This window comes from Ambystoma mexicanum, chromosome 10 (genome assembly GCF_040938575.1).
Source record: "Ambystoma mexicanum isolate Mex_15411 chromosome 10, UKY_AmexF1_1, whole genome shotgun sequence".
In the NCBI taxonomy this organism is placed as follows: domain Eukaryota; kingdom Metazoa; phylum Chordata; class Amphibia; order Caudata; family Ambystomatidae; genus Ambystoma; species Ambystoma mexicanum.
Window position 1 is genome coordinate 722,898,446 of NC_090932.1, and position 25,917 is coordinate 722,924,362.

At 45.2% G+C, this 25,917-nt stretch overlaps 1 protein-coding gene across 1 annotated transcript in view; it reads right to left on the bottom strand.

The window, feature by feature from the left end:
* LOC138491675 (mast cell carboxypeptidase A-like) overlaps positions 1–15,830 on the bottom strand; it is a 165,198-nt gene extending 149,368 nt beyond the window's left edge. The window contains exons 1-2 of the mRNA XM_069618317.1: positions 15,741–15,830; positions 15,579–15,654 (exon numbers count right to left, since the gene is read on the bottom strand). Of these exons, the coding sequence (XP_069474418.1) occupies positions 15,579–15,654; positions 15,741–15,811 (147 nt within the window). The 5' untranslated portion in view covers positions 15,812–15,830. The remainder of the gene's footprint in view (positions 1–15,578; positions 15,655–15,740) is intronic.
* Between the last annotated feature and the right edge of the window lie 10,087 nt (positions 15,831–25,917).

Here is a 25,917-nt window from a genome sequence, read left to right on the forward strand (position 1 = left end):
TCTTTCGCAAAGCCTGAAAATAATGTTGTTTGTATAGGATGATTGCAACATCACTATTCAACTGTAATAGAAAATGGCCTTGCCAGTGCAATAACGTATTACAGTGAGATTGCGATCTTACAGGACCTCAAACCAGCAAAGAGCAGAATTGCAGCTACTGCTGGAGAACCTAATTAAGCCGTGACCAACTTATTAGACCTTTTTCTTCTTAAATACCTTTCTGTCACACTTAATTGATAGATAACTTTTTATGGCAGTTTGTTTATTTTGTGCACTGATGCAGTTTAAAGTGGGAAAACAGGAATCCCTCTGCATGGCATCAGTTATTTTAAACAACAACAAGTTGTTTAAATGCTATGTTATTTGATACTAGCTTGGGTGCCTGGCATTGCCCGTGTCTTGATCGAGTGGTGTCTAATGTGCCCTGGAGGATGTTGCTTGTGTCCTCTTGTCGGCGAGTCTTGCTTCAGTTTGCTCTGGTGTCTCATGTGCCCTTGAGGATGTTGCTCTTGTCCTTTAGTCGGCAAGTCGTGCTACTGTTTGTTGTTGTGGTTCAGAAGCTCCTGATATTGGTTTTCACTTTGCATCAGATGGAGCTTTTCCCAGTGATGTTCGTTTTTTGTGCTGCATATTTCAGTCACTCAATGGCTTTAGCCCATTTGAGAAAGTGTCCAAGAAAGATTGATTGATTGTGCTCTCTTCTTGTGAATGAACCCAAGTAAACTGTAACCTTGCCATTTCCCATATTTGGAGTGGTGTGATAAAAAAAAATAACATTTTTTTAATTCCCTTTAAAAAAGCTTTAAAAAAAACTTTCGAACTGTATACAGTAATAATAGATTTCAGAGGAATAACCAAAACATCGAACATTTTGCTTCACACACTTTTCCAAATGTTGCCTCCTTCTAGCACCTACTGTAGTGAATCGGGGTGAGCATCAGTAAATTAGGGTGTCTACGGAGTGATTTGTTTGCATCCAAACATAGACTACAATCTTGCCCCAGACAAATGAGGAATCCATGCACAATTTGGTAGACGTGGGTTCAACGGTGTGGATTTGTATAGCCGGACAAACATACACCCATACATACATTCCGCTTTATATATAAAGATTTGTATAGTGCCTCCTGCCATTGTGCTCCGAAGCACTGTGGGGTGAAAGGCCCTTCAGAAGACCGCAGACTGTGCAAACATGAACATAAAAAGAGCATTACATTTCATGTGAATAGTATTTAGAATTAGGTGAATATTCAATAACTAGCAGATTTCATTAGTTTGAAACTGGCCTTTTTGGGAGGGGCCCCTTGTTAACTCCCTGGCAGGAATATTTAGGCAGGCCCACTAAAATGTTTTGTTGTTGGATAATTATTCTCTCATTGAAAAGGGCTTATCTAAAACGGACCTAAATGCTTTTTGGTACCAGCCTAGAATTTTGTGGAGCAGGATGTTGTTATACCAACCAAAAAATATTGGGATGTTAAGCTGCAGGTGGTTTGCAATCAGTGAAAGTGGTTTCTCTAGTAGATGTTTATCTTTCGACTTTTCCAGTGGATAGACAAGAATCTTATTTGGTTGAAATGTCAACCCATCACCTGCTTATGTATCTTATTCTTGATGACAGGTTTCAGGGCTCTCCCCTTCACACAGGCCCCCCTAGAAAGGAGGCCTTGAATGTGGGGCCCAAGGGCGGGGGGGAGTTTGGTGTGGCGGGGGGGGCATTTCGCTCTAAACATGCAGCAGGAACCTCTTAGAGATTGCCATTCTAAGAGGGTGCACTTCAGGAGGCCCGGCCAGGATTTGTTTGCTTGCCCAGGACAAAGTATGAAAGGTGTACATCTTTTAAAACTAAAAAGCAGTATTTAAATATGTCCTAAAGAGTGCAATCAGAGGTGGATTTCACAATTCGACAAAGGACAAATGCCCATGCCCCCGTCCCCCTGATCTTCTGTCTCTCTCCCCTCAAAAACAGTCAGGGCTACACAGGCCCTCCCAGTAAGGTCTTATCTTTTTAATGTGTCTCAGTGGCAGATTATTTACAAAGGGAAGTGATCAGAGATGGGAAATGGTAACTGGCAGTGACCATTGCTGTGGCATTTTTTTCTTAAAATTCGAGAATGTGTGACTGTTGGGTGATTAGAAATTAAGGGGATGCAGAACAAGTTGTGTGAAACAATGACCTTGTCATGCATTTCATTTGTGTCTTATCAAATTTCTTTTAAATGATCATTAATTTCTATGCTGGGGCTTGTAGGCTTTCATTCAGGATGGGGAAAATAGAGTTACAATCATAGGGGGTCATATTCCAAATCAAGCAGAGTGGAAAAAGGGGCATTAAAATCATTTATCACCACTTTTTATGCACTGCAGGATTTTGTCTGATGTGGCCCGCGAAGTTGGAGAGCAGATCGGACTTAACATGTTTGCCTGCTCTTACAGGATCCCCTGCCGAATCCGATTGGTTTTCAACCAACATGTTTTTTATGTTTGTGCAAAGCTAATAGATTCCTATGGAATCTGCCTGACTTTTACATACTGGTAAAAGCAGGCAGATTCCAAAAGAAACCATTGTGGATGGCTCCTATAATTGTTCATTGTGGGAGGGATTTACACTTTTCCAGGACATAGTGGAAAAGTGAAGATCAAAGGTGCTATTTACCAGTGTTTTATGCTTCACTTTACCAGTACTTGGTGGAAACAATTACAATTGCATGGAGGCCTTTCGCAAAAAACTGCAAACAGGAGTGGTGCAATTTAGGATTCAAAATAGAAATGACTCCCATACTCTTTTTCATCAACACGTTTCTACAGTGATGACATTGTCAGGTTGGTTTATTATGTGACTTTGTAAAGTAATTGTATAAAACTGAATACAAAACTAAACTTCAAAACATATTTGTACCAACTTGAGCTTAGAGGATGTGTGGTCAAGTATCTAAATTTCAAGCCGATCTCAAATTCTGGCTTCACAACTTAACAAATGTGTGTGATCCTGGGCAAATAATTCAATCACACTGTCCCTTACCTGCCAATATTAGGTGACTCTAGAAGTGATTCAGTTCACAGTATAAGCAATTTTAAAAAAGCCTCACTCGTGGTTTAATAGATGGGCAGCGTATGTGTCAGGACCTGCCAAGAACAGACACACCTTTCGTTGAAAATACCATGCCACATGTATTGAACAAAATTGTGAAATTCAATAGGAAATCAAAGTAAACACATCAAACAAAAAGCCATCATGGACAATTACATATTTTATAACTAGCATGTAAACAGTATGTACCAGGCAATGATGTACAGGGGCAAGGGCCTCTCCTCCCTGCCAAGCCCAACCAGCATATATACCAGGAAGCTGGAAACCCCTCAACCTACACTGTCTGCCTCCAGATCCCAATCCCCCTCAATCCTGGTGCTCTCTCCTGCACACTAGCGCTCCGTCATGCACCCAACTCAATTAAGCTTTTCTTCAAAAATGCAACAAAAAAATTAATTGCTGTGCTTAGAAATGTCTTTTTGTAAGAAACAAGATGCCCTATTCCTTGCTTCAGTATTCTGAAGGGGAGGTTTTTTTTTTTTTTACAAGAAGATGGCGGGACAACAAGCACCTCCTTCAGGGCCTGCTTTGAGTAGCCACAGTGTTCAGGGTGGCATTGTTGGGTGGCCATCGTCTGAGATGGAACAAAGACAGGGGCGCTCACTGCTCAGTCCTCGGAGAGGAGGAGGAAGCATCACCCTTTATTCTCCCAAGCCAGGCCAAGAAAGACATGGTGGGTGTTTTTGGGATAGGTTGCAGTGGAGGTAAATGGGAATGGTGGTCAGAGGGAGCTGATGGAAGGTGAAGTAGAAGTGGATATAATAGAGAGTGGAGAGCAGATGGCAAGGGAAGATAGGTAGATTGATGTTGCAACACTATTTTCCTTGTTTCTCTTTTGCTATGTACTGTTTTTATAGAGTGGTGCAAATGTATTTTTGTCCGGATCTGGTAAGAATGTTTTTTTTCTGTATCACGGATCTGGGAGATCTGGATAAATGCCAGCACTTAGTTTAGGGTACTCATACGCTCACACACAATGTCAATTGGGTCCCCCTGATCACAAACCTGGCACACACAAATGAAAATTACTGGAGGCGGGCCTGCCTTCACAGTGTTTAGAGCAGCCCTGAACCTCATGGAGTATGTCTACATCTGTGTGATAATATTTCAATTATTATAGAACAAATTACATATAACAGTATAATGTTCATGTAGTGCAGCAGCCTCTCATGACTGTGCACTGTAACAATAGCCTTTTATTGTCACACAATTTACTGGTACTCATTGTATAGAATTTGAAAGAATGAAGGGCTGGGTCAGTCTTCCAGGGTGTGAACCTGTGTGATGTGCAGGTTGAGTGAATGCTTAACTCACTGAGCTATATTATTTCATTGATGGCTCAAGAAGCACTCTAAGTCTCAAGTGTTTGTATTAAGATTTCAACAGGCCCTATGGAGTCCCACTCTCTCTCTCTCCTGGAAAAGCACCTAATTCCTAACTCAGGCCTCCCTAACCTCAGGTTAATAGATATATATTATGGACCCTTACTGTCTAGGTTCCGTTTTATGCTGAAAGCAAAGCTCTAAAGGCAAGATGCCTTCTCTACTATTACTCCCTCAGGGACTTCCTAGGCTGTCCCAACACTATTCAGAAGTTATTAATCTAAAGGGATACTCTGACTGACTTGGTTTCTGTTTTGTTATGCTTAAGTATTCCTCTGCCTCTCAATACGTGATATTCTTCTCTCTCTACCCGTCTCCTTCCAACTACACCCACCTCTCACTTGTTCTACCCCCTGTGTATCCCTCCTCTGTCCCTCAGGCTTCTCTCGCTCCTCCTAGGCCTCAGCTTTACCCTTTGATGTTACTACTTTGTCTATGACACCACTACTCCCACCTCAACACCACTACACCCTCTTCCACACTACTGATTTCTCCAAGACACTAATACTCCATTCTGCACACTACTACTACTGCTCCACTTCCTACTCAGACACCCACCTGTCACTCACACAAACGTTTCACATTCACTCTCTGCACTTCATCTCCTAACCACACTTGTTACCCTTTCATGCACGCTGATCAACACAGTACCTGTGATGAATCAACTTCCGGGGTGCTAGTGGTCCAGGCCTGAATATCTGTTTCTAAACCATCAATCAGCCCACACCTCTAACACAGCAGAAGGGATCCAAACAGATTGGAATAACAAGCAAATTATAAACCTCCTAGTCCAATTATGGTAACGCGGACAGAACAGCAGTCTTATCTCTGAAAGGTTGTGAATTGTTGCTTAGTTGCAACATGGCAACAATACAATTTTTAGCCAATGATAAAAGGGACTGTCCAGTCATGGATGTAGCAAAAATATCTACTTTATTTATATCGCAACACACAGTTCTAGCAACACTACGAAATACAACCCACCCTGTAAAGGAATGCAGAGAACAAACAGTTTCAAAGAAGGAAAAGGGATGCACTCTGGATACTGACAAGAGGGTAGTTGGTATAGTTAATAACCACAACAGTTTAAAAATACTTGGCTTCAGCACAAAGGGAGAAATGGGTCCTAAAATGTCTCTAGGGGCCTTCGGAGAAGGACCAGGGGGACAGAGCCACAGTGTACCATGTGGTGTAGGTGTTCCTGGTGCTCAACAGGGTTGAATCGGCTTCAGGGAACTTTGCTGGCTTTTATGACAGAATTCAAGATGGGAGTCCGTGCTGGTAACAGGCGGCAAGACTGTTCTTCGAGCGAAGCTGGATGAATGACTGCAGGCTGGCCTTGATGGCGGCTCAGGGGGAGGAATCAATGTCTCGGTGCAGACTGTCGGTTCTGAAGCACCGGCCAAGATGTCCCACTGTCTTTAAGTGACAGCGGCTTGACAATGGTCAGCGTTGCCATCGGTTGTGGATCGAGGAAGTTGACTGGCTTGAAAATGTCCTTTAAGGCTGACGTTTGTAGATGCTTATCAAGACACTTGTCCCAGCGTCTTCAATGGGCTTGTCTTGACCTTTAAGATGGACGGCCCACAGCTTTGGAGTGTGTTGCAGGCAGCTGCCTAGTCCTTGGTTGTAGGCTCAGAGACCTCTGGCACTTTCTATCAAGGAAGCTTGCTGCAGAGCCTAGCAGGACACAATGCGTGCTGGATGGGTACCGGTTCTGGGGTGGCAGAAGGGTCAATTCTGTTTCTCCATCTGTTCCCTGGGAAAAGTTTAGAGGAGGGATCCCTCTTTGGATATCCTGGCCTTCCTTCACTGGCAGAAGATTTAAGGCAGACTGTACCTTCAGCCAGGGTCCAAGGTTGAGTTCTTATTTGTTACTTCTAATGAAGGCTTCATATGATCTGCCAAAAGAGGGGCTCAGCCCCCTTTTAAAGCCAAATGGGCCACAGTGATTGGTGTAGGCTAGGGCCACCTTAATGAACCAATTCTGGGGTCCCTACCAACAATATCCTGTATGCATGAGGTCATAAGCAGAGTGCTTTACAGCAGGAAAGGTAAAGGCGTGAAAACATCTGAAGGTCCAGCCATCTTTCAGTCTTTTGTTGATCAAAGAGTCTCTCTGGTTAATGTATCCCTCTGTGGTTCCTATTTAAAGTGGCAGGTCCCCCTTGAAGCTGCGGTGAGAACAAACTCTCTGGCTCCTGCAAACCACATTCTCTTACCTGATTAATGAGGTCCACTACCAAGGAGGCTTACTGTAAACAGGAAGTCCCAGACATGATAGCTCATTGTCAGTGACACTGAGGGGAGGAGCTGGCTCCATTTTAACACAGTTCCATATGAAAGGTTTTTGGGGTTTCCTGTCTCCTTTGTTAACCTCTGCAGCCCATGTGGGCCTGTTTGAAGTAAATTCTATTTGTATGATAATCATTGCCACCAGTTGCAGGGCTGAACAAAAGAGCAGGGCGGATCCATGGAGCTTTTGTTAGTTAATCAGACTGGCCTTGGCCCTCCGGCATCCTGTGGAGGACATAGTGTACTCCTTCTTTCACAGCCCAAATAATTATGACAGGGCAGACTGTGCCTGTAGGCTGTGTTCACCCAGAGTACACAGGAATATGCATTTGTCATGGTGGGAGAATAGGAACATGTATGTGGATTAGCCCCACACATTTTCTTTTGGTTGGTCTACCATCATTCCATTTAATTAAACATTTCAAAAAAGACCAGGCGAGCACACGTCCTCCTTGAAGATGGCCGAATTCCTCACAGTACCACTTACACTCACTAACCAATAGTTGATCATCACCTCAACACTCTCCTTCTCCCTCCTTCCTCATGCTGGTTTATTGGTCTGTCTCCTCTTCTGACCTCTCCCAAACAAACCACAACGTTCTGCTTCCTTACCCTTTCTTTCGGTTGGACATCTGGCCCTAACCAATCTGGCCCTGTTTTCCTCTCCTGGGAGGTGTGCCACGCAGAAAAGTATGTAAGTACCCAGTTCAGCGATGCCCACTTTGCTTGCGCAGAGCTGCCACATAAAGTTGATGGTGGAACAGGATGTGCAATGTCCATGTTCATGTTAGGGGAACTTGCTCTTGGCTCCCCAAGGTGAGTCAGTCTCGGTGTGGGTCTGCGACACTGGTTTCAGTCTCTAGACATTTTGGGTAATACACAATGGGCGACGGATCCTGACTTGCCAGTACTGTCGCCTATTATCGAGAATCTGTGCCAGTCCAGTGGATAGAGTGAGTGCTTCCTCTGATGCTTGCATCAGCTGCAGTAGCGTGCCTGAACTGGCTTGATCTGTCAAAAGAAACATAGCTTCCCTTTGACAATGTTTGTTCCTCAGCAAGCATATCCAATGGACTATGCAAGGCCGGGGGCGTTTTGCTTTCCCAATTTGCTTGGTCCAATGGGGATGCAGGCTGTGGAACTGCACCTCTGACTGGTGGTGCTATTGCACCTCCTTGCACATTCAGGCGGCCTGGGGTGTTGACACTGGAGTGCTCTGGCACGTGCATGCATGTGCAAGAGCCAGGAAGTACTGTTTGCTTCCTGGTTTCTCTTCAAGCTGCCTGCGAGTCAGAGGGCTTTTGGGATGTGCTGGCAGAGAAGCTTAGTGTCCACACCAGGTGTTCATGATAAGGTTCACTTTAATGTATTATGTATGAGTTTGGGTGCACGTGTAGTGAGAGAGTGCGTGTGAAACAGTGAGTGAATGCTGTGTGTGAATGAGCAAATTAATGTTGTGAATGTATGTGGGTGTGCGCTTGTGTTAGTGCTACAGGGCTTTGGCACTGAATGTGGTGGGGGTAAGGGAGTGGATACCATGGCATGGCATTTTAATGGTTATCTATAATAAAGTAAGCATGATAAGTGTTATTACGTGGCTAGACTGGCATTTGGTGCAATCAGTCTAGTCATTTCTTACTGTGGCATGGCATTTTGCACTGGGCACCTCTGATAAAGTAAGGATGATAAGTATCTTTATGTGGCTAGACTAGCACATTTTGGTGTAGCCAGTATGGCAATACTTTCTTACTATAGCATGCCATTTGTTACTGGCCATCAAGGCAAAAGCAAATATGATGAATGTCATTACGTTTCTAGAGTGGCTGAAATTGGTTCAGCCAGTTTGGACATATTTTCTTATTGTGGCATGACATTTAAATGGCAAAGCTAACAGGAGTTTGTTCTTATCTGTGGATAATGTCATATTGGCAGAGTTACGTGGACATGTTTTCTTATAGTATTATTACTGGTTTTATATGCAAAACAAATATGATTATGTTCTTGTATTGGAACAGAAACATATATTGGTGCAGCCAGCATGGAAATGTATGGACACAGCCAGCGTAAAACTGCTTTCATACTGGCATATTTTGTGGTCAAAGGCATCATGAAAATACATTGGGAAAGGCCCCTGTCCACTGACCCAATTATTTTAACAAAAATTTTGCTGTATAATGCAACATTTTAACCCATTGTTCAAAAAATGTTCTTGGGGTTAAGAACCAACCCGAATCACCCATAGTTGTTTCAGCCTCCCTCTCTATGGTTCGGTACTCTGGCATATTTGTGGAAAATATATTCACACCCCTCCAATTAAAAACAATCACTAGCTGCCGCTGAGTTAGCCGTGGGCCTGTGGTTGCCACTGCCAATGCTGGGAAGCTGTGCACCTAGTTTTCACAGCTGTGCAGGCTAAGGTTCCTCTTCCCTCTCTCTCCTTTTGTTGTTGTATAAGCTTTATTCTCACCAATAGTGCCATCAAAGCATATTCATAAAATAATAAAATAAACATAAAACCAAATAATTATCACACACAGTTAAAAGACCAAAACCACTTCGGTCACAAGGTTAATTGTACACAGAATCATTACAAGTCTGCTGGTAATACACTCATGGACAGGTTTCCCCTCTGCTACGTAGCACACTCGTCCTTCTCAGCCACGCCCTTAAGAGGTATTTGGCCAGTTAAAATAGAAGGTTGCTCTTTGAATACCTTTCCAAAATTGGTATTAAATACTTGGCTCTGAAGTCGCTGTATCTCGGGCAGAACTACACAATATGGAGGACAGTCTTGCATGGGGCCCTGCAGGCCAAACATTCAGTATGATTTGTGTTGTTGCAGTTTGTCGTAAAATAGGCCACTTGCAGGGTCCCCCTCTCAAATCATAAAGAAGTGACCAAGCATAACTAGGTGTAATGACATCTAAGTAGCATTCATAGCCAAAGGCCTCCTTGACTTGCTGTGAAGGGTACTAAGGCTCCTCATTGCCTCTGTCTCTTTGCGCAGGTCCCTGGTTCTGGCGCATAGACACTGGTAGCGTGAAATGGTGGATGGTCGCTCTCTCACAGCTGCCCTCTCCTGTTATTCAGGTCCTGCACTTGGATCTAGCAGCAATAGAGATGGTGAGCATTTTTCTAAGAGGTTTGATATGATGAGAATGAGTACTCATGACCCCTGGTGCATGGGGACCTTCACTGAGGTCTAGAGACCCCAGAGGCACCTTTTGTTACCCTTTAACTGAAGGGACATTTTCCATTATTCTGGGGTATGCCCTACCCATCCCTGGTGTCATGAAATTCCCAAGGCTTGGATCTCCGAACCCAAGTTGGCTGCCAAAATCAAACATTTGATCTTGGCAGTAACCAATAAGGTTCCCTGACAGACATGTAATTTCTGACTCTGTGGACCAGGATCAGAGTCTGCAGAACCAATTGCTAAAATACCTATAAACCTTCTGTTCCAGATTGGTCGATTATATATGGATAGGTTTTCACCAAAATCAAATGGATTTTTAGTTGGAAGAAACTCTATCCTCAACTGCAAGTTTGGTTCAAATCTGTTCAACATTTTGTGATGTAGCTGAAAGAGAGAATACATCTTTCCGATTGTTCCAACTATGCCCCTGTTGATGGATTGGCAGAAAAGTTACAAATAAATATTATTTGGCGAAATAGTTTAATGCATTCTCATCAAATTGCACCAAAGTTATACGCTGAACTTCTTATGGTAGAGTAAACTCAACCATAACAATGAAGGGGTGTTTGCTGTCTCAATGATATATATATATCTATAGATATATAGATATATATACTGGAATTATTGATTCTAGTTGATGCATATCACTTATGTCTTAGAAAACCTACATTGATCACATTGATCATATCGCCCTTGGAGAAGGCTATATGCCCGAAATAGAGGGTTTAATTGAAATTGTGAGAACCGCTTTCCATGCAAGCATAGCAAGCGGCGCTCACAATGAAAAGTAAACGCTGTCTGTCATCCCAGGCAGTGTTTACTCGCTTTGCACTGCGGAGTGCAAATGTGAAGGTCAAAAGTTAGCATAGAGGATTGAATGACACCTTTTGCACCCCTCAGTACAAATGACAGAAATTTGGCGCCGGGGAACCGGTTATGTTCAAGTGTAAAAGTAATAGGTTCCTGCCTTCAAATTACTCAGTTTATAAAAATTCGCTGTACAATGTTTACCCATCCATTTTGCGCATTCATTTTAGTCCACACCCTGTGGAAAACGAACCCCATATGCTATAAGGACATTGCAACTCATTTGAGAATTGGGAGCCCTTGCAAAGGAACTCAGCCTCTTTCCACACCTGGGCACGCGACTCCTCGTTCTGAAAACACAAGAACCGGGCTGCTTTTACCCAGACATATTGTACTTACAGATCTTTATATCTACGTCACTAGACAAGGAAAAATGCACTCTCAGCCATGGATGCGATAGAGCAAGACTGAGGGAATTCAGAATACACTTCTGTTTCAAAGCCATGAATCTTCCTTTATCTTCATAAGTGATTGCAAAGTAAAATGAGTTTACAGTGCAATAAGCTCTTCTGACAAGCACTAGTCAAACCCCACTACTAGCCATCTTAGCACCCTACTAAGGTAAACTAACTACCCAAACATTTTCAGCAGATCTCTGGCAGCAAACAGCTGAATGCTCTCTCTGTATTTGCATATAATTTGCCTCAAGAGAAGAATTTGGACAAGAAGTGCTATACATAACCACGTCTGGCTGACTGGGTAGATACAGGCTTGGGTGCCTTACTCTAGTAAATTATATGCAAGGTCATATACATTAACACAGTCTTATGGGGAGGGATTGGGACAGCAAGAGGGGGATGACCCTCACATACAATGAATATAGGAGAGTTTATTGCATGATGAACATGTTCAGAATATTGATATACTACAGGATTCTCATTGTCCGTATTTACTTGCATGTAGAGGTGCTGTGGCGGGAACGTTTGTTCGCGCTAGTGCTTGACCTTGCGCTGTTTGCTTGCCCAGGAGCAGGCTATTACGGGGGCTGGGCAGGGGCTTTGCAAACAGAAGACAGACGGGGGAGACCAAAGTGATTAGGGAAATGGTGCCTGCGGACAGAAGAACAGAGGTAGAAATAAGCGAGAGGAAAGTGGTCAAGGAAAATGAAAGGAACGTGAAAGATGTCATCTTCTTTCCTTTCATTTGCCTAAAAAGACAAATGAAAGGAAAGAAAATGATGAAGGGGTAGATAACATGCAGGTTAAAGTAGAGAAAGCAAACACGAGGGGAACAGAAATGGAGCGCGAATGTCTGTGACGCACAACGTTTTGATAGAGAAAGGAAACTAGAAGTGGGAAAAGGGAATAAGTTAAAGCATAATAGAATGAAGTGGCAGGCAAAAGAGCTAATATGCAGGCTCTGAGAAGGAGAGAGAGAAAGCATAAAAGAATGAAGTGGCAGGCAAAAGAGCTAATATGCAGGCTCTGAGAAGAAGAGAGAGAGAAAGCATAATAGAATGAAGTGGCAGGCAAAAGAGCTAATATGCAGGCTCTGAGAAGAAGAGAGAGAGAAAGCATAATAGAATGAAGTGGCAGGCAAAAGAGCTAATATGCAGGCTCTGAGAAGAAGAGAGAGAGAAAGCATAATAGAATGAAGTGGCAGGCAAAAGAGCTAATATGCAGGCTCTGAGAAGAAGAGAGAGAGAAAGCATAATAGAATGAAGTGGCAGGCAAAAGAGCTAATATGCAGGCTCTGAGAAGAAGAGAGAGAGAAAGCATAATAGAATGAAGTGGCAGGCAAAAGAGCTAATATGCAGGCTCTGAGAAGAAGAGAGAGAGAAAGCATAATAGAATGAAGTGGCAGGCAAAAGAGCTAATATGCAGGCTCTGAGAAGAAGAGAGAGAGAAAGCATAATAGAATGAAGTGGCAGGCAAAAGAGCTAATATGCAGGCTCTGAGAAGAAGAGAGAGAGAAAGCATAATAGAATGAAGTGGCAGGCAAAAGAGCTAATATGCAGGCTCTGAGAAGAAGAGAGAGAAAAAGCATAATAGAATGAAGTGGCAGGCAAAAGAGCTAATATGCAGGCTCTGAGAAGAAGAGAGAGAGAAAGCATAATAGAATGAAGTGGCAGGCAAAAGAGCTAATATGCAGGCTCTGAGAAGAAGAGAGAGAGAAAGCATAATAGAATGAAGTGGCAGGCAAAAGAGCTAATATGCAGGCTCTGAGAAGAAGAGAGAGAGAAAGCATAATAGAATGAAGTGGCAGGCAAAAGAGCTAATATGCAGGCTCTGAGAAGAAGAGAGAGAGAAAGCATAATAGAATGAAGTGGCAGGCAAAAGAGCTAATATGCAGGCTCTGAGAAGAAGAGAGAGAGAAAGCATAATAGAATGAAGTGGCAGGCAAAAGAGCTAATATGCAGGCTCTGAGAAGAAGAGAGAGAGAAAGCATAATAGAATGAAGTGGCAGGCAAAAGAACTAATATGCAGGCTCTGAGAAGAAGAGAGAGAGAAAGCATAATAGAATGAAGTGGCAGGCAAAAGAGCTAATATGCAGGCTCTGAGAAGAAGAGAGAGAAAAAGCATAATAGAATGAAGTGGCAGGCAAAAGAGCTAATATGCAGGCTCTGAGAAGAAGAGAGAGAGAAAGCATAATAGAATGAAGTGGCAGGCAAAAGAGCTAATATGCAGGCTCTGAGAAGAAGAGAGAGAGAAAGCATAATAGAATGAAGTGGCAGGCAAAAGAGCTAATATGCAGGCTCTGAGAAGAAGAGAGAGAGAAAGCATAATAGAATGAAGTGGCAGGCAAAAGAGCTAATATGCAGGCTCTGAGAAGAAGAGAGAGAGAAAGCATAATAGAATGAAGTGGCAGGCAAAAGAGCTAATATGCAGGCTGTGCGAAGAAGAGAGAGAGAAAGCATAATAGAATGAAGTGGCAGGCAAAAGAACTAATATGCAGGCTCTGAGAAGAAGAGAGAGAGAAAGCATAATAGAATGAAGTGGCAGGCAAAAGAGATAATATGCAGGCTCTGAGAAGAAGAGAGAGAGAAAGCATAATAGAATGAAGTGGCAGGCAAAAGAGCTAATATGCAGGCTCTGAGAAGAAGAGAGAGAGAAAGCATAATAGAATGAAGTGGCAGGCAAAAGAGCTAATATGCAGGCTGTGCGAAGAAGAGAGAGAGAAAGCATAATAGAATGAAGTGGCAGGCAAAAGAACTAATATGCAGGCTCTGAGAAAAAGAGAGAGAGAAAGCATAATAGAATGAAGTGGCAGGCAAAAGAGATAATATGCAGGCTCTGAGAAGAAGAGAGAGAGAAAGCATAATAGAATGAAGTGGCAGGCAAAAGAGCTAATATGCAGGCTCTGAGAAGAAGAGAGAGAGAAAGCATAATAGAATGAAGTGGCAGGCAAAAGAGCTAATATGCAGGCTCTGAGAAGAAGAGAGAGAGAAAGCATAATAGAATGAAGTGGCAGGCAAAAGAGCTAATATGCAGGCTCTGAGAAGAAGAGAGAGAGAAAGCATAATAGAATGAAGTGGCAGGCAAAAGAGCTAATATGCAGGCTCTGAGAAGAAGAGAGAGAGAAAGCATAATAGAATGAAGTGGCAGGCAAAAGAGCTAATATGCAGGCTCTGAGAAGAAGAGAGAGAGAAAGCATAATAGAATGAAGTGGCAGGCAAAAGAGCTAATATGCAGGCTCTGAGAAGAAGAGAGAGAGAAAGCATAATAGAATGAAGTGGCAGGCAAAAGAGCTAATATGCAGGCTCTGAGAAGAAGAGAGAGAGAAAGCATAATAGAATGAAGTGGCAGGCAAAATAGCTAATATGCAGGCTCTGAGAAGAAGAGAGAGAGAAAGCATAATAGTCCTCGTTACAAGTTCGATGCTGCTCTAAAAAAAGTGGCGCTAATTCCATCCATCAATGACACTTCTTTTGGTGGCAACAGAAATGTGGCCACTTTTGATGCATCCCTTGTTTTTTTGCATGAAGTAGAGAATTCACCTTCCAAAAAAATGTCCAATTCTGTTCCCAAAAAAATCAATGCATTGATTTCAGTAGAATTACTGCTCACTGTAAATCCGATGAACTCTCCATGAAAAATGGGACTTGCACTGCTGTCACCCCTCTCGCAATCCTGCGGTAAATGCATGGGACAGAGTGGCGGTAATAGTAAATGAGTTTGGTGGTAATCCCGAAGCTTGTGACCACGTTCCCCTTTGTGTTAAATGAACTCATTGGTGACTTGCAATAGCCTTATATATCAAAGAAGGGGCCTGCTTATCTTACACGCATCTCCATGCTATATATCCCATCCTTTAATCATATTCACAATATGGAGTGGAGGCTATTTTTTGTCTTTCCCGTTCTGTGTTAAAAGAACACAACGCATAACAAAAAAAAATTATGTTATCAAGCGAGGACATTAGAACTGTAAAATAAAAATATTATTGTTCACCTTCATTACCAAGTTTATAAGGTTTAGAAAATTATTGGTTTATAAAACTTCCACCTGCCCAGTATAATTTACAAAAAATACATCTACACTATATCAATGATATGATCAATAATAATGATGGAAATAGTAATTGTACAATTCAAAAAGCAATTCATGTTACAACTAAAATGTTAACAGAAACTACAAACACATGTCCAAAATAGTACCGTATTAGCTAAAACCGTCCAAAATAATTATTGGACATGATCATAGGATCATTTGTAAAAGTGCAGTTACTGCCCAGAAAGTACTTCCTGTTGTGGCAACATGTTAACGAGGAGAGCCATGTAGTAGTGTGTTAAGGAGTATGTGCTTACCATTACAACACTAGACAAGTTCCTTAAGACTTCCGCGTCCTTATCAGTCTGCACGTTTACACGAAACACTTTCTCTCTGCAAACAGATCAACATATACTGTAACTCGTATTAGCGATGAATGCAAACCATGTATATATATAACGATGCATGATCGGTGTTACCCATCGAAGCGTCTAGTGGCAGAGGCAGCAAGAGCAAGGGAAGTCAAGCAGAGGAGGACAAGGCGCGCCATCGTCCTGCTTTCAGCAGCAACTGCCTTCTGCTACATAGCAACCCCACTCATCGGCTCTATTTATACTAGAAATCCTGGGGTTGGGCTGATCTGCAAGGAAGGCAGCGCTCTGAGGTTAAGCCCTTATCTGACACAAGAGCAATTCCTTCGAAAAACAGAGCTCATCTTTAAACAGCTTAAAAACAATGGCCACCGTAATATTATCTATTAAGGCACGCTCTTGTATTGGTATGGAGTGAACATTTCTTTTTTTGAAAAGGGGACAATAACAAAAATTGATTTAGAAAGACCGCTCTGAGACCGCTCATAGAAATCTTTCTAAATCAAACAGTTATGCCCCGAAACGCACACGAGTGCGCGCAGGGTCTGACAGATACAGCGGAGCCGGACGAGGGAAGTTCCCAGCATCCAAGGTAAGTATTTTCGGTTTATGTGTGTATGTGTGTGTGATTGTGAGTGCGAGTGTGAGTGTATATGTGAGCCTCTGTTTGTGTGTGTCACCCTATTTCTGTCTCTGGGAGTGGAGGTGGAGTGTTCATGATGGGGGAGGGGGCAGGAAGTGGGTAAATGTGAGTGTGTTTGTGTGTCTGAATCAGTGTGTCTGTGGCTGGGGTTGGGGTGGAATGCTGGGGTGGGGAAGTGAGAAAGCGGGGAAGGTTAAGGGGGTTTATGGGTGAATCCCCCCATTTCTGAAAAAAACACCAGCATGGTAGGAGGTGACGGGGACTAAATCAGTATTTTGGGTGTGTGGCCTTCAGAATGCAGCACAATATCACATAGACCCATTGTATCTAGCCATCTCCAGATTAATAGTGTGCACAGGATGCACAATTGGACAGGGGCTACTGGTGAGGTGAGAAGAATGGAGACCAGTGAGTCACAGAAGTGACATACATCTATTGAGGTATGTACCACAACGATTCTACATGGGTGCTGGATAAGTGTCTATTTCAGAATAAGATGCCTGTGATCACAACAAAACACGGATCTGGTTGGTTTTACACAAGCTATATTTATTCTTGTAGCCGACACATGTTTCGATCCTCCTGGGTCATTATCAGGGCTAAGGTGAAGATAATATGTGAAAGAGTTGTTCACCCGAATTCTGTGTTTCCAAAGTTTAAAAGTGTCACGTCCCCGGTCCTGCCCTCCTCCCGTCACTCACCAGGCACCATTCGTTCCCATACCCACCACCCACACCAACGGGGAAGACACGGCAGGCGGGATGTCCGAGGGGGCAGATCCTCCTCTTTCCGCCCATTTCCGTGCTGGCGCTTGCCATGGCGTCTCGTACATGCCCGACGGCTCCGGCGTCGGCGGCTCCAGTTTCCACGCACGGGGGAACCTGATCGCGTCTCGCTCAGACGATCACGTGACTGGTCACGGGATCGCCTGTAGCCGACGCTGGCGTCCACATCGGACGAACACCAATCACTGATGGCGTCCGTCCATCACGTGACGCCTCTGTGCGGTCACGTGCCCTGTCACGTGATCTACCTTTCATTCAAATAGAGCTGAGAGGAAACACTCAGTGCTTCACAGCTGTTTCCACCAGAGACCTGTTCGGCATTACCCTCGTTCTTCTTGTAACTCTTTGGAACTCGACCACGGACCGCTACTTGGACTTGTCTTGGATTCCCCTTCTTGTTTCGACGCATCTTCTGGACCCTTGGAACTCTTGACCACCCTTTTTCTGGCCCTGGAATTGCTCTGGATTACCCTTCTGTTTTGGCGAACTTCTACCCACGCTCCTGGCGATCACGTTTTGTCTTCTGAGTCATTTGGGGTTCACCACCTGGACCTTGGATGGACTTGCTATCTGGTCACGCTCTGGCTATCGGTGTGAGTTGGAGGAAGTACTGTACATCCCAGCCTGCTGTCGGTCTTCCCTCGTTGTCTGTTCAGGCTTACTACCTGTCCTATCATCCCCAGGGTAAGCTGTGCCATTTTTGTTCCTTGTTTGCTTGCACTGCCATTATTGTTCATAGTATACCTGAACCTAACCTTTGCCTTACAGCACTCAGGGGTCCTTCCGGTGTTCCGGGTATCCGATTGACGACGCCACTCATCACCTGTGGCCTCAAAGATTGCAAGGGCAGTATTCTTTACCTGCTCGAGCGGTACTTGGGGACGGAGGTAGTTTATAGCTGCACGACCATCAAGGCGGATCACCAGGATCAGAACAAAAAGACCCATTAACCAAGAAAAGTGTATCAAGTATTCTCCAAGATCATAATATACAAGTTTGCATATGGACATCGTATGGGAGATATTACAATTGTTGGCATCATCCAAACATAACAAGTCATTGAAAATCGATCAGTAATTAATGGAATCGAGTATAAACACTATAATGAACACATGGGGGCGAGAAGAAAGAAAGAGAGGATAATTGATTAGTTAGTGTGAAATATATCACCCATCTGGGCCCAATGCCAAGTGCAATGATGAGCTCTGGGGACATGAAAGACTGAGTTTACAAATCTAAAAAGCAGAGTGTATTACTCAGTGAGTGTGGTTGCAGAGCACAACTTCTGTAGGTAGTCAGTTGGATCTGTCAGTCAGGAATCTAATTAGACCAATCAGATAGAATTGGTATTGAGGAGATTCCATTATGGCAGTGGTCCTGTTGCGTTATGTAATCCATTGGTTGGGTGAGCGACCTTGAGTCGGTGGGATACCAGAAAAGATTTTGATGAAGCCCCTCAGCGACCATTGTATGCTGTATTGCTATGAAACATATCAGGTACACACATATATCCCTTGTGAAGGGGCAAGTGTCTGGAATTAGTCTAGCAAGTGCCCCGGGGCGTGATGTGAACCGAAAGGCAGATTGTAGTGGCATGTTTGAGGAGACCCATTAAGGTATTTGTTGCCAGTTGCTGGTTTGCGGATGAGGCATACATGTGTATGCGAGGCACGCAATGTTATTCATTGACTCGCCAGGGTGCTGGTGAGATTATTTGAGATCTGAAAGCAATTCATGGGGATGCATAACTAAATGTTACAGTTTTAGAAGAGCAGCATCTATTTAAAGTCAGTATAACATATTGGTATAAACTATTACACTATTGCTAATAAAGGAACAGACAGTCTAACCAAGGATACCTTTTAGAGGTGTGGGATACCATTCTAAGGTAAGTAAGAACTCTAACATACTTTTAAGAAAGGCAATCAGCAGTTCAAGGAAAGTAAGGACCTATATACCTTTCAGAGAGGCTGAATTCAACTCTAAGACACGTAAGAGCTCAAAGACCATTTTAGACCATTTTAGAAATGCACTATAGCAGATCAGGGGAAGCAAGATCCTATCATACACTTTTAGAAGAGCACACAGCTGTTCAATGTCAGTAAGACCCTATTAGTAAGCTTTTACACTCATTCACTTTAGAAATGATAAAACACTACCAACTCCATTACTTCTTAGAAGAGTGAAACACAATTCAAAGCTAGTAAAATAACTTCTACATTTTTTAAAGGAGCAACAAGCAACTTAAAGGTAAGTATTAACTTGAGGACACTTTGCAACTTATTCTGTTCAGGATTCAAAGTTACACACTAGCAATTTACAGGTAGGTACTTTCAACACTTGTTCTAATTTCAAGACTGAAGCCTTATCGTTTAAAGTCCTTCCCTATTCTAGGGCATAAGTGTTCTCAGTAGCGGAAGAGGGACCATGGTGGTCTAGGAGCCAGCAGTAAGCAAGCCATGAAAGGGTTCAAATGCAGGAATGTCAGAGTTCCAGAGAATATTTTATCAAAAAAGTAGGTATCAGGTTCAGAGTTAGTGAAAAGTGTTCAATAACATCACATAAGGCTCCCTAAATGCTTCCTGTTTTAGGCCTGGGCAAAGGGTATGGGCGAACTCCCAAATACACAAATCACCCACTCAGACGAACAGGATTGACACAAGTCTTAAGGTAACTATTACCCAAGCCAACACAGTACCTCAGCAAAGAAAAAGAGCTTGAAGATGGTCGTCTTCCTGAGGCAGCAGCACAGGACCCGCTGCTTGGATTCTTGTTCTGGTGACTGAATAAACCAACACTGGATGGGAACTGGCAATAGCAGTCAACAGCAAAGACTTACAATAAAAGGATTCTTCAAGGCTTCTAATGGCTCAGCAATTTGGGCGCCCTTTTACAAGTACCTAATGATGAACGAACATTGTCGGTCGGATTCTCTTCATTAGTCTTGTCCTCCACTCTGATGAGGTTACGTCAAGGATTTAAATCATGTCTCTGGAGGTCCAGCAGGAGTCCACCAAAGTTTCAGCATGAATGGGACCTTTGAAGACCATGTACTGCACACTGGCTTGAGGTCCCTGGGTATTGGTGGTTTGCAGCCCAGCAAGTTTGCAGCTCATTGAGAGATGGCTCAAAATGCAGATCTTCTTGATTCTAGTGGGTTGTACCAGCCTCTTGTAAGGAGTCATTGTCTTGAAGACCCCCCCCCGGTCGATTGGAAGGAAGGATTAAAACAGGCTATGGTTATGCAGCAGGCTCTCCGGTAACTGGAATCAGTTACAGATGTCTTTTCTTCATCTTCCTCTTTGCATTTGGTTCCAGTGGTTGACTTGTCAGCAGCTTCCAGAATCAGAGTATTTATCAGGAACCCAAGCACAACTTCTAAAGCTCTCCCTGCAGTTTAAGGAAAGGGGCAGCTGGCTGTCCAATCAGGACAACTAGCTCCACAGCAGGAACTGGTTCCTTTCAGGAACACTGGAAAACAAAGGGCTGCAGAGCTTTGGACTCCTCCCTGACTTCCTGCTTTCACGTACACTCTGGAGCCTTAGCAGGAAACACAAAGGGTTCCCGCCTACGACAAAACTTCAACCAGGACCTCCTCCAACTAGGACGGCAGAGTAGGACCCAAGAAACAACAAGCATACTTAAAAAGGCGATAGAAGAAGGAGCCACCATTCTAGCCGAATGGCAACCCTCCTGTACATTGCTGAGGCTGTTTTGTCAGCCTACAAGTCACATGACTAAAAAGTAATTAAGGTATTGCCAATGCCACCATCCATTCAAATTAGCTTGCTATTGTATGCTATTTCCAGGACAGTGAGAAAGGGTTACAGTGTATCTCCCGAGCACTCCACATATGGTGGGGTGTGCTGGTCTCACATATAGGATAGGCCTCATTACGCGATTCGCAGTAATGGAAAAACGATGCCGGTAAGGGAATACCGGCACCGCATACCACTCCGGCCCATTATGAGTCGACAACCAGGTATCAGTGCCGCCGCTGAGACCATGCTCCTCCGTACCGGCATGCGCACAGGCACGCGGCCCTTCGGGCTGGCATACTGGGATGCCGCTAACAGGAGGACATCACAAGTCACGCGGACATGCACCTACCAGCATCTCGAAGGCAGTAATAATGGATACCGCAATGCCGGCATCACCGGCATCGCGGATCACCCGATAATAGCAATGTGCTGTGTTGCCAACTGCCACGGGTGCAAACAATCAGCACAGGTGGAGGCAATGGAGTCTGGCCCAGCACAAAAGGAACACACCCACACACCAGACCCCTTCCCACACCAAAATGATCCCACTTGCAGTTGTGATATTGGGGCTGGAGGACATGCTTCCATTGCTACTCCATGAGCAACAGCTACAACAGGCACTACAGAGGAGACGCAGGAGGAGAATGAGGGTGAGACAGGCCCAGCAAGTCCCACCAGTGCAGCCACTGGTACCACGCAGGCAGCCTCCAATCCCTTGCATCAGAGCCAGTCCTTTCAACCTAACTCCTGAGCACATCCACACCCTGTACCACCTGGACCGGGACACCATCACCACCATTGTGCACATGATACACGACGACATTGTCAGCCTGATTGAAATCTGCACCGCCATCCCCCTCTACTGAAGGTAGTGTCTGTGCTCCATTTCCTGGCCACAGGCACCTACCAGGACACAACCTTTTTTTCACGCATGCTGAACCAAGTACTGGATGCCATCCTCAAGCACTCAAGCGACTACATATCCCTACCACTGACTGCCCAGGAGATCTTTGACACTAAAATTGGCTTCCATGCAGTGGCAGACAGGCTAAATTGTATCGGTGCCCTCGACTACACCCATGTGGAAATGATGGTCCCACATGCCATGGATGTGGAGTACCGCAATCGTAAGCTATACCACTCCGTCAATGTGCAGATGGTATGTGACTCCAGCAAGTTCATCACACATTGTTGTGCCTGATATCCCGGATCAACTCATGATTCAATGGTCCTGTGGAACTCCACGATACCACGCTAAATGGATCGACATGCTGGATGACGTGCCTGGCTGCTTGGTAAATTGCATGAAAGGCACATGGCACTGTAATGGGGTGGGGGGGAGATGCACACACCACCTGGGTAAGATTGGGGTGGTGACTGGACAAAGCCCATACTGCAAAACACTGTGCCCCAAAACTTCCCAAACTGAACATGACACCTAAACGTCATAGGAATGATGGAAGTTGCACACGAATGCCAATATGCCAGCGAGGACTACAATCGGGCCCATACCCCACCCGTGTGGTGATCGAGCAGACCTTTAGCCTGTTGAAGGCATGGTTTTGCTGCCTCAGCAGTTCGGGTGGGGCACTCCTGTATGGGCTGAGAAGGTGGCCAAGATCCTCATGGCATTTGCCATGCCGCACAACATGTGCATCTGACGGAACGTGCCTCTGCCCCCTGCCATTGACCAGCAACCACCAGGTGAGGATGAAGATTTGAAGAAGAAGGGGTTGCACATCAGCCAGGTGGCGATGCACACGAGGGACGTGCTGTGCGCCAGTCTGTGATAGGTCAATATTTCTAAGACACGTGGATGTAGAGGGTACCATGGATGTGGGACTCTGGGCACTGGGTGTGGGGGTACATGGGCACTGTGCACTGTTAACCAATAAAGCACACATACACAATAAGCAATGTCCCGTCATGTGATTTTTTGTAAACAACAGGTGTATTAAACATGTGATATATACAAAGTGCATTTATCCTCCAACTCCCCCACACACCCCCACGCACCCCCACGCACCCCCTCCTCCATCCCCTCCCTCCACACACACCCACACACCCCCTCTCTAACCCCGCACACACCCCCACACACACACCCTCTGTCCTCCCGCTCCCCCACACACCCCTCCCCATCCACCTCCCACCACAACTCCCCCACACACCCCCAACCCGCTCCCCCTCAACTCCCCCCACACCCCTTCCCCCTTCCACTCCCCCCACAACTCCTCCACACACCCCTTCCCCCACAACTCCCCCACACACCCCCTCCACCTCCCTCCACAACTACCCCACACATGGTGTGCAATTGTATGCAACATGAGTCTAAATTAGTCTGCACATGCAGGCTACCCCTGCTACTGGCGGCCTCTGTCGGCCTCCGGGGGCTGCATGTCAGAGCGCCGTGTGGTGCGTGAAGACCTACGCAGGGGGCTCGCTTGGGTGAAGCTGGACAATGACGCCATGCCAGCATGCTCCACTGTCGAGGCAGGACTCTGAGCCTCCAAGGCCTGGGCAATCCTGGCCAGGACCTGCCTCACCACTGACAGCTCCTCACAAATGCACCTGGTGCTTGATCCATGGCCCCTGTCATGGCCGCAGTGTTCTCACAGTCCTCCTGCATTGTTAGGGCACCATCAGAAACATACTGCTTCACAAGCCCTGTTAGGTCCTGCTGCCGCCCCTCCATTTGTGCCATACGCCACTCTCTGTCCCGGATGCCTGTTGAGGTGGATGGGACACCTACTGAGGGGCCCAATGCAGGTGTGTCCTCTATGGGGCTCCAGGCCTCTTGTATTGCCTCTCCACCTGACTGGTTGAGTGGGGGGCTATTGGGGGTACTCAGTGGGGTGTGCTGGGGTGTTTGCCCAGGTCTGGTTGTGCGTACCACATCCATGGACGGGTTGTCGTCCTCAGGGAGACATACCTCAGCCTGGCACTGTCCTTCATCAACACTCTGGGCGCTGTGGTAGCCCATACAGAGCTGTTTGCAGCAGACATGGGCCCATCCGCCACTGCCTCAGGATCAGTGGATTCCCTCAGTTTAGCCTCTGTTGGTTTTGCTGCAGTTCTTTGCCGCCCCTTTGCCTTGGCATCCTGTGTTCGCATTGCCTTGGGTGGCTGTTGTTGCTTGCCTGTGCCCTTAGATGTGGGTGGCCTGGTGCCGTCATCCCTCCCCCTGGCCTTTTTGGATGGTGTCCTGGCCTGTGCAGCTGTGTCGTCAGCATCACTGTCGGAATCTGTGCCTGTGGGGGACCGAGAGAGGCACGGCATCAGTGATGGCTGTACATGCATCAAGCATACATTGGTATTAGTGCAGTTGTACGCATGTGATGATTTGTTGTCTTGGAGTTGTGACATACAGGTTGCTTGCTATATGGGGGGATTATTCAGGCATACGTCAGGTTCACACATGTGTAAGGTGGTGTATGCTGTGTGACATGCCTTTGTGTTGTGGACTGCGTGCAGTGTGACACATGCCGTTTAGCTGTTTGTGGGGTGTGTCTCAGGTATGGCATTGGCATGCTGCATGCATGTTGATGTGACAGTTCTGGGGACATCATCTAGGCAGGGATGCGTCCATGGTTGTGAGATGGCCCATGCACTGGTTTATGTCACTGTCACATTTGTGGCTCATCGTCATGCTTTGTATTCCAGTGGTTTGTGTGGACACTCACCTCCATTTGCCAATAACGGGACTCAATGCTCCATGTCTCCTGCTCCCTCAATGTCCTCCATTCCAATCATACTGGCACATGTTTCCTCCCATCGAGTGAGCTTTATGGGGGAGTTTGACCCGCTGCCTGAGGCCAGACCCTAGCTCGGATTGGCCGATAGAATATTGCGCACATGGAGGCGGAGGTCATCCCACCTTTTTTAAACGTCTTTGATGGTGCGGGGGTGGTGCCGACCGCACTGACCTTTTGGGCCACTTCCTCCCATATTTATTTTTTTTAATCTGGGCAGGTCGCCTGAGTTCTGCTACGAAGACCACATCTCCATTCTGGGCCAGAGTGTCTGCCAGCATATTTAACTCATCCTACGAGAAGCACACCTTTTGCTGAAGGGATGCACCTTTTTTGATGGCCTTATGCATTGTGCTGGAGATGTAGCTGGTGGTGTGTGGATCCAGGTCCTGTGTCTGGAGGATTGCAATGGATTGTGTTTTTCAAGATGGCCGCCGTTGCATTTCCCGTTCCGGCACGATGATGTTACTTCCGGTTCCGCTATTGCCGGACCTGTTATTGCCAGTGCTCGTTATTGCTGGTGCCCGTTATTTAGGGGTGGACGAAGGCAGAGGAGGTGACAGCACTTTGCATGCTGCCGCTAACTGGGGCTTTAGGGTCATTAACGGCATGCCAGTACAGACGATACTGGCATGCCGCTATGCACGTGCACGCATTCTCGTAATCGGCCGCTGTTAGCAGCGTCAGTGCTACCCGGACGCGGTATTGCCTCCATGCCGGTAAGGTTTGGTTTTTACCGTGAATCTCATAATGAGGCCCAATGTAAAGGAGATGGAAATCCCACTTTACTCTTGGAAAAAGTAGTTCACCCAAGACATGAAGAGAAATTAAAAAGGGAAGCACAAAGGCAACCCAGCAACACTGCACATAAGATGCCGTATGCTGCCATAGTAAAATACATACAGACCAAAAGTTAAAGGGCCTATACGTCCATAAATGCACTATTTAGAGACATAAAAGGTCATCCATAAAAAGAGTAAAAGACATGGTGAGAGGGGGGAAAAGATTCCCACTCACCTAGGAACAAGGAAAAATAATCACTAAGTACAGAAAAATGTTCTGGGGTAGACACAGGTCAGGAAGATTTATCTCATTTAGGAAAATCTTACCTACCAAATATGCTCATGCTGCTGCTGAATATATTTCTCTGAGTGAGATTTTGAAGGCAAGATGCGTGAATTGGATGATCACAACTCTTTTAATGACTACCTTTAGCTTAAGTTGCAGGTGCCAAGCAGGGAACAACATCACTTCCATGAATATTTTTTATCTTTTCACGCTCTGATTCGTAGCGTGTCACGTCTGAGGACTCAGGAGAAGAGCCGGGCAAATCGCCTGAAAGCCCAT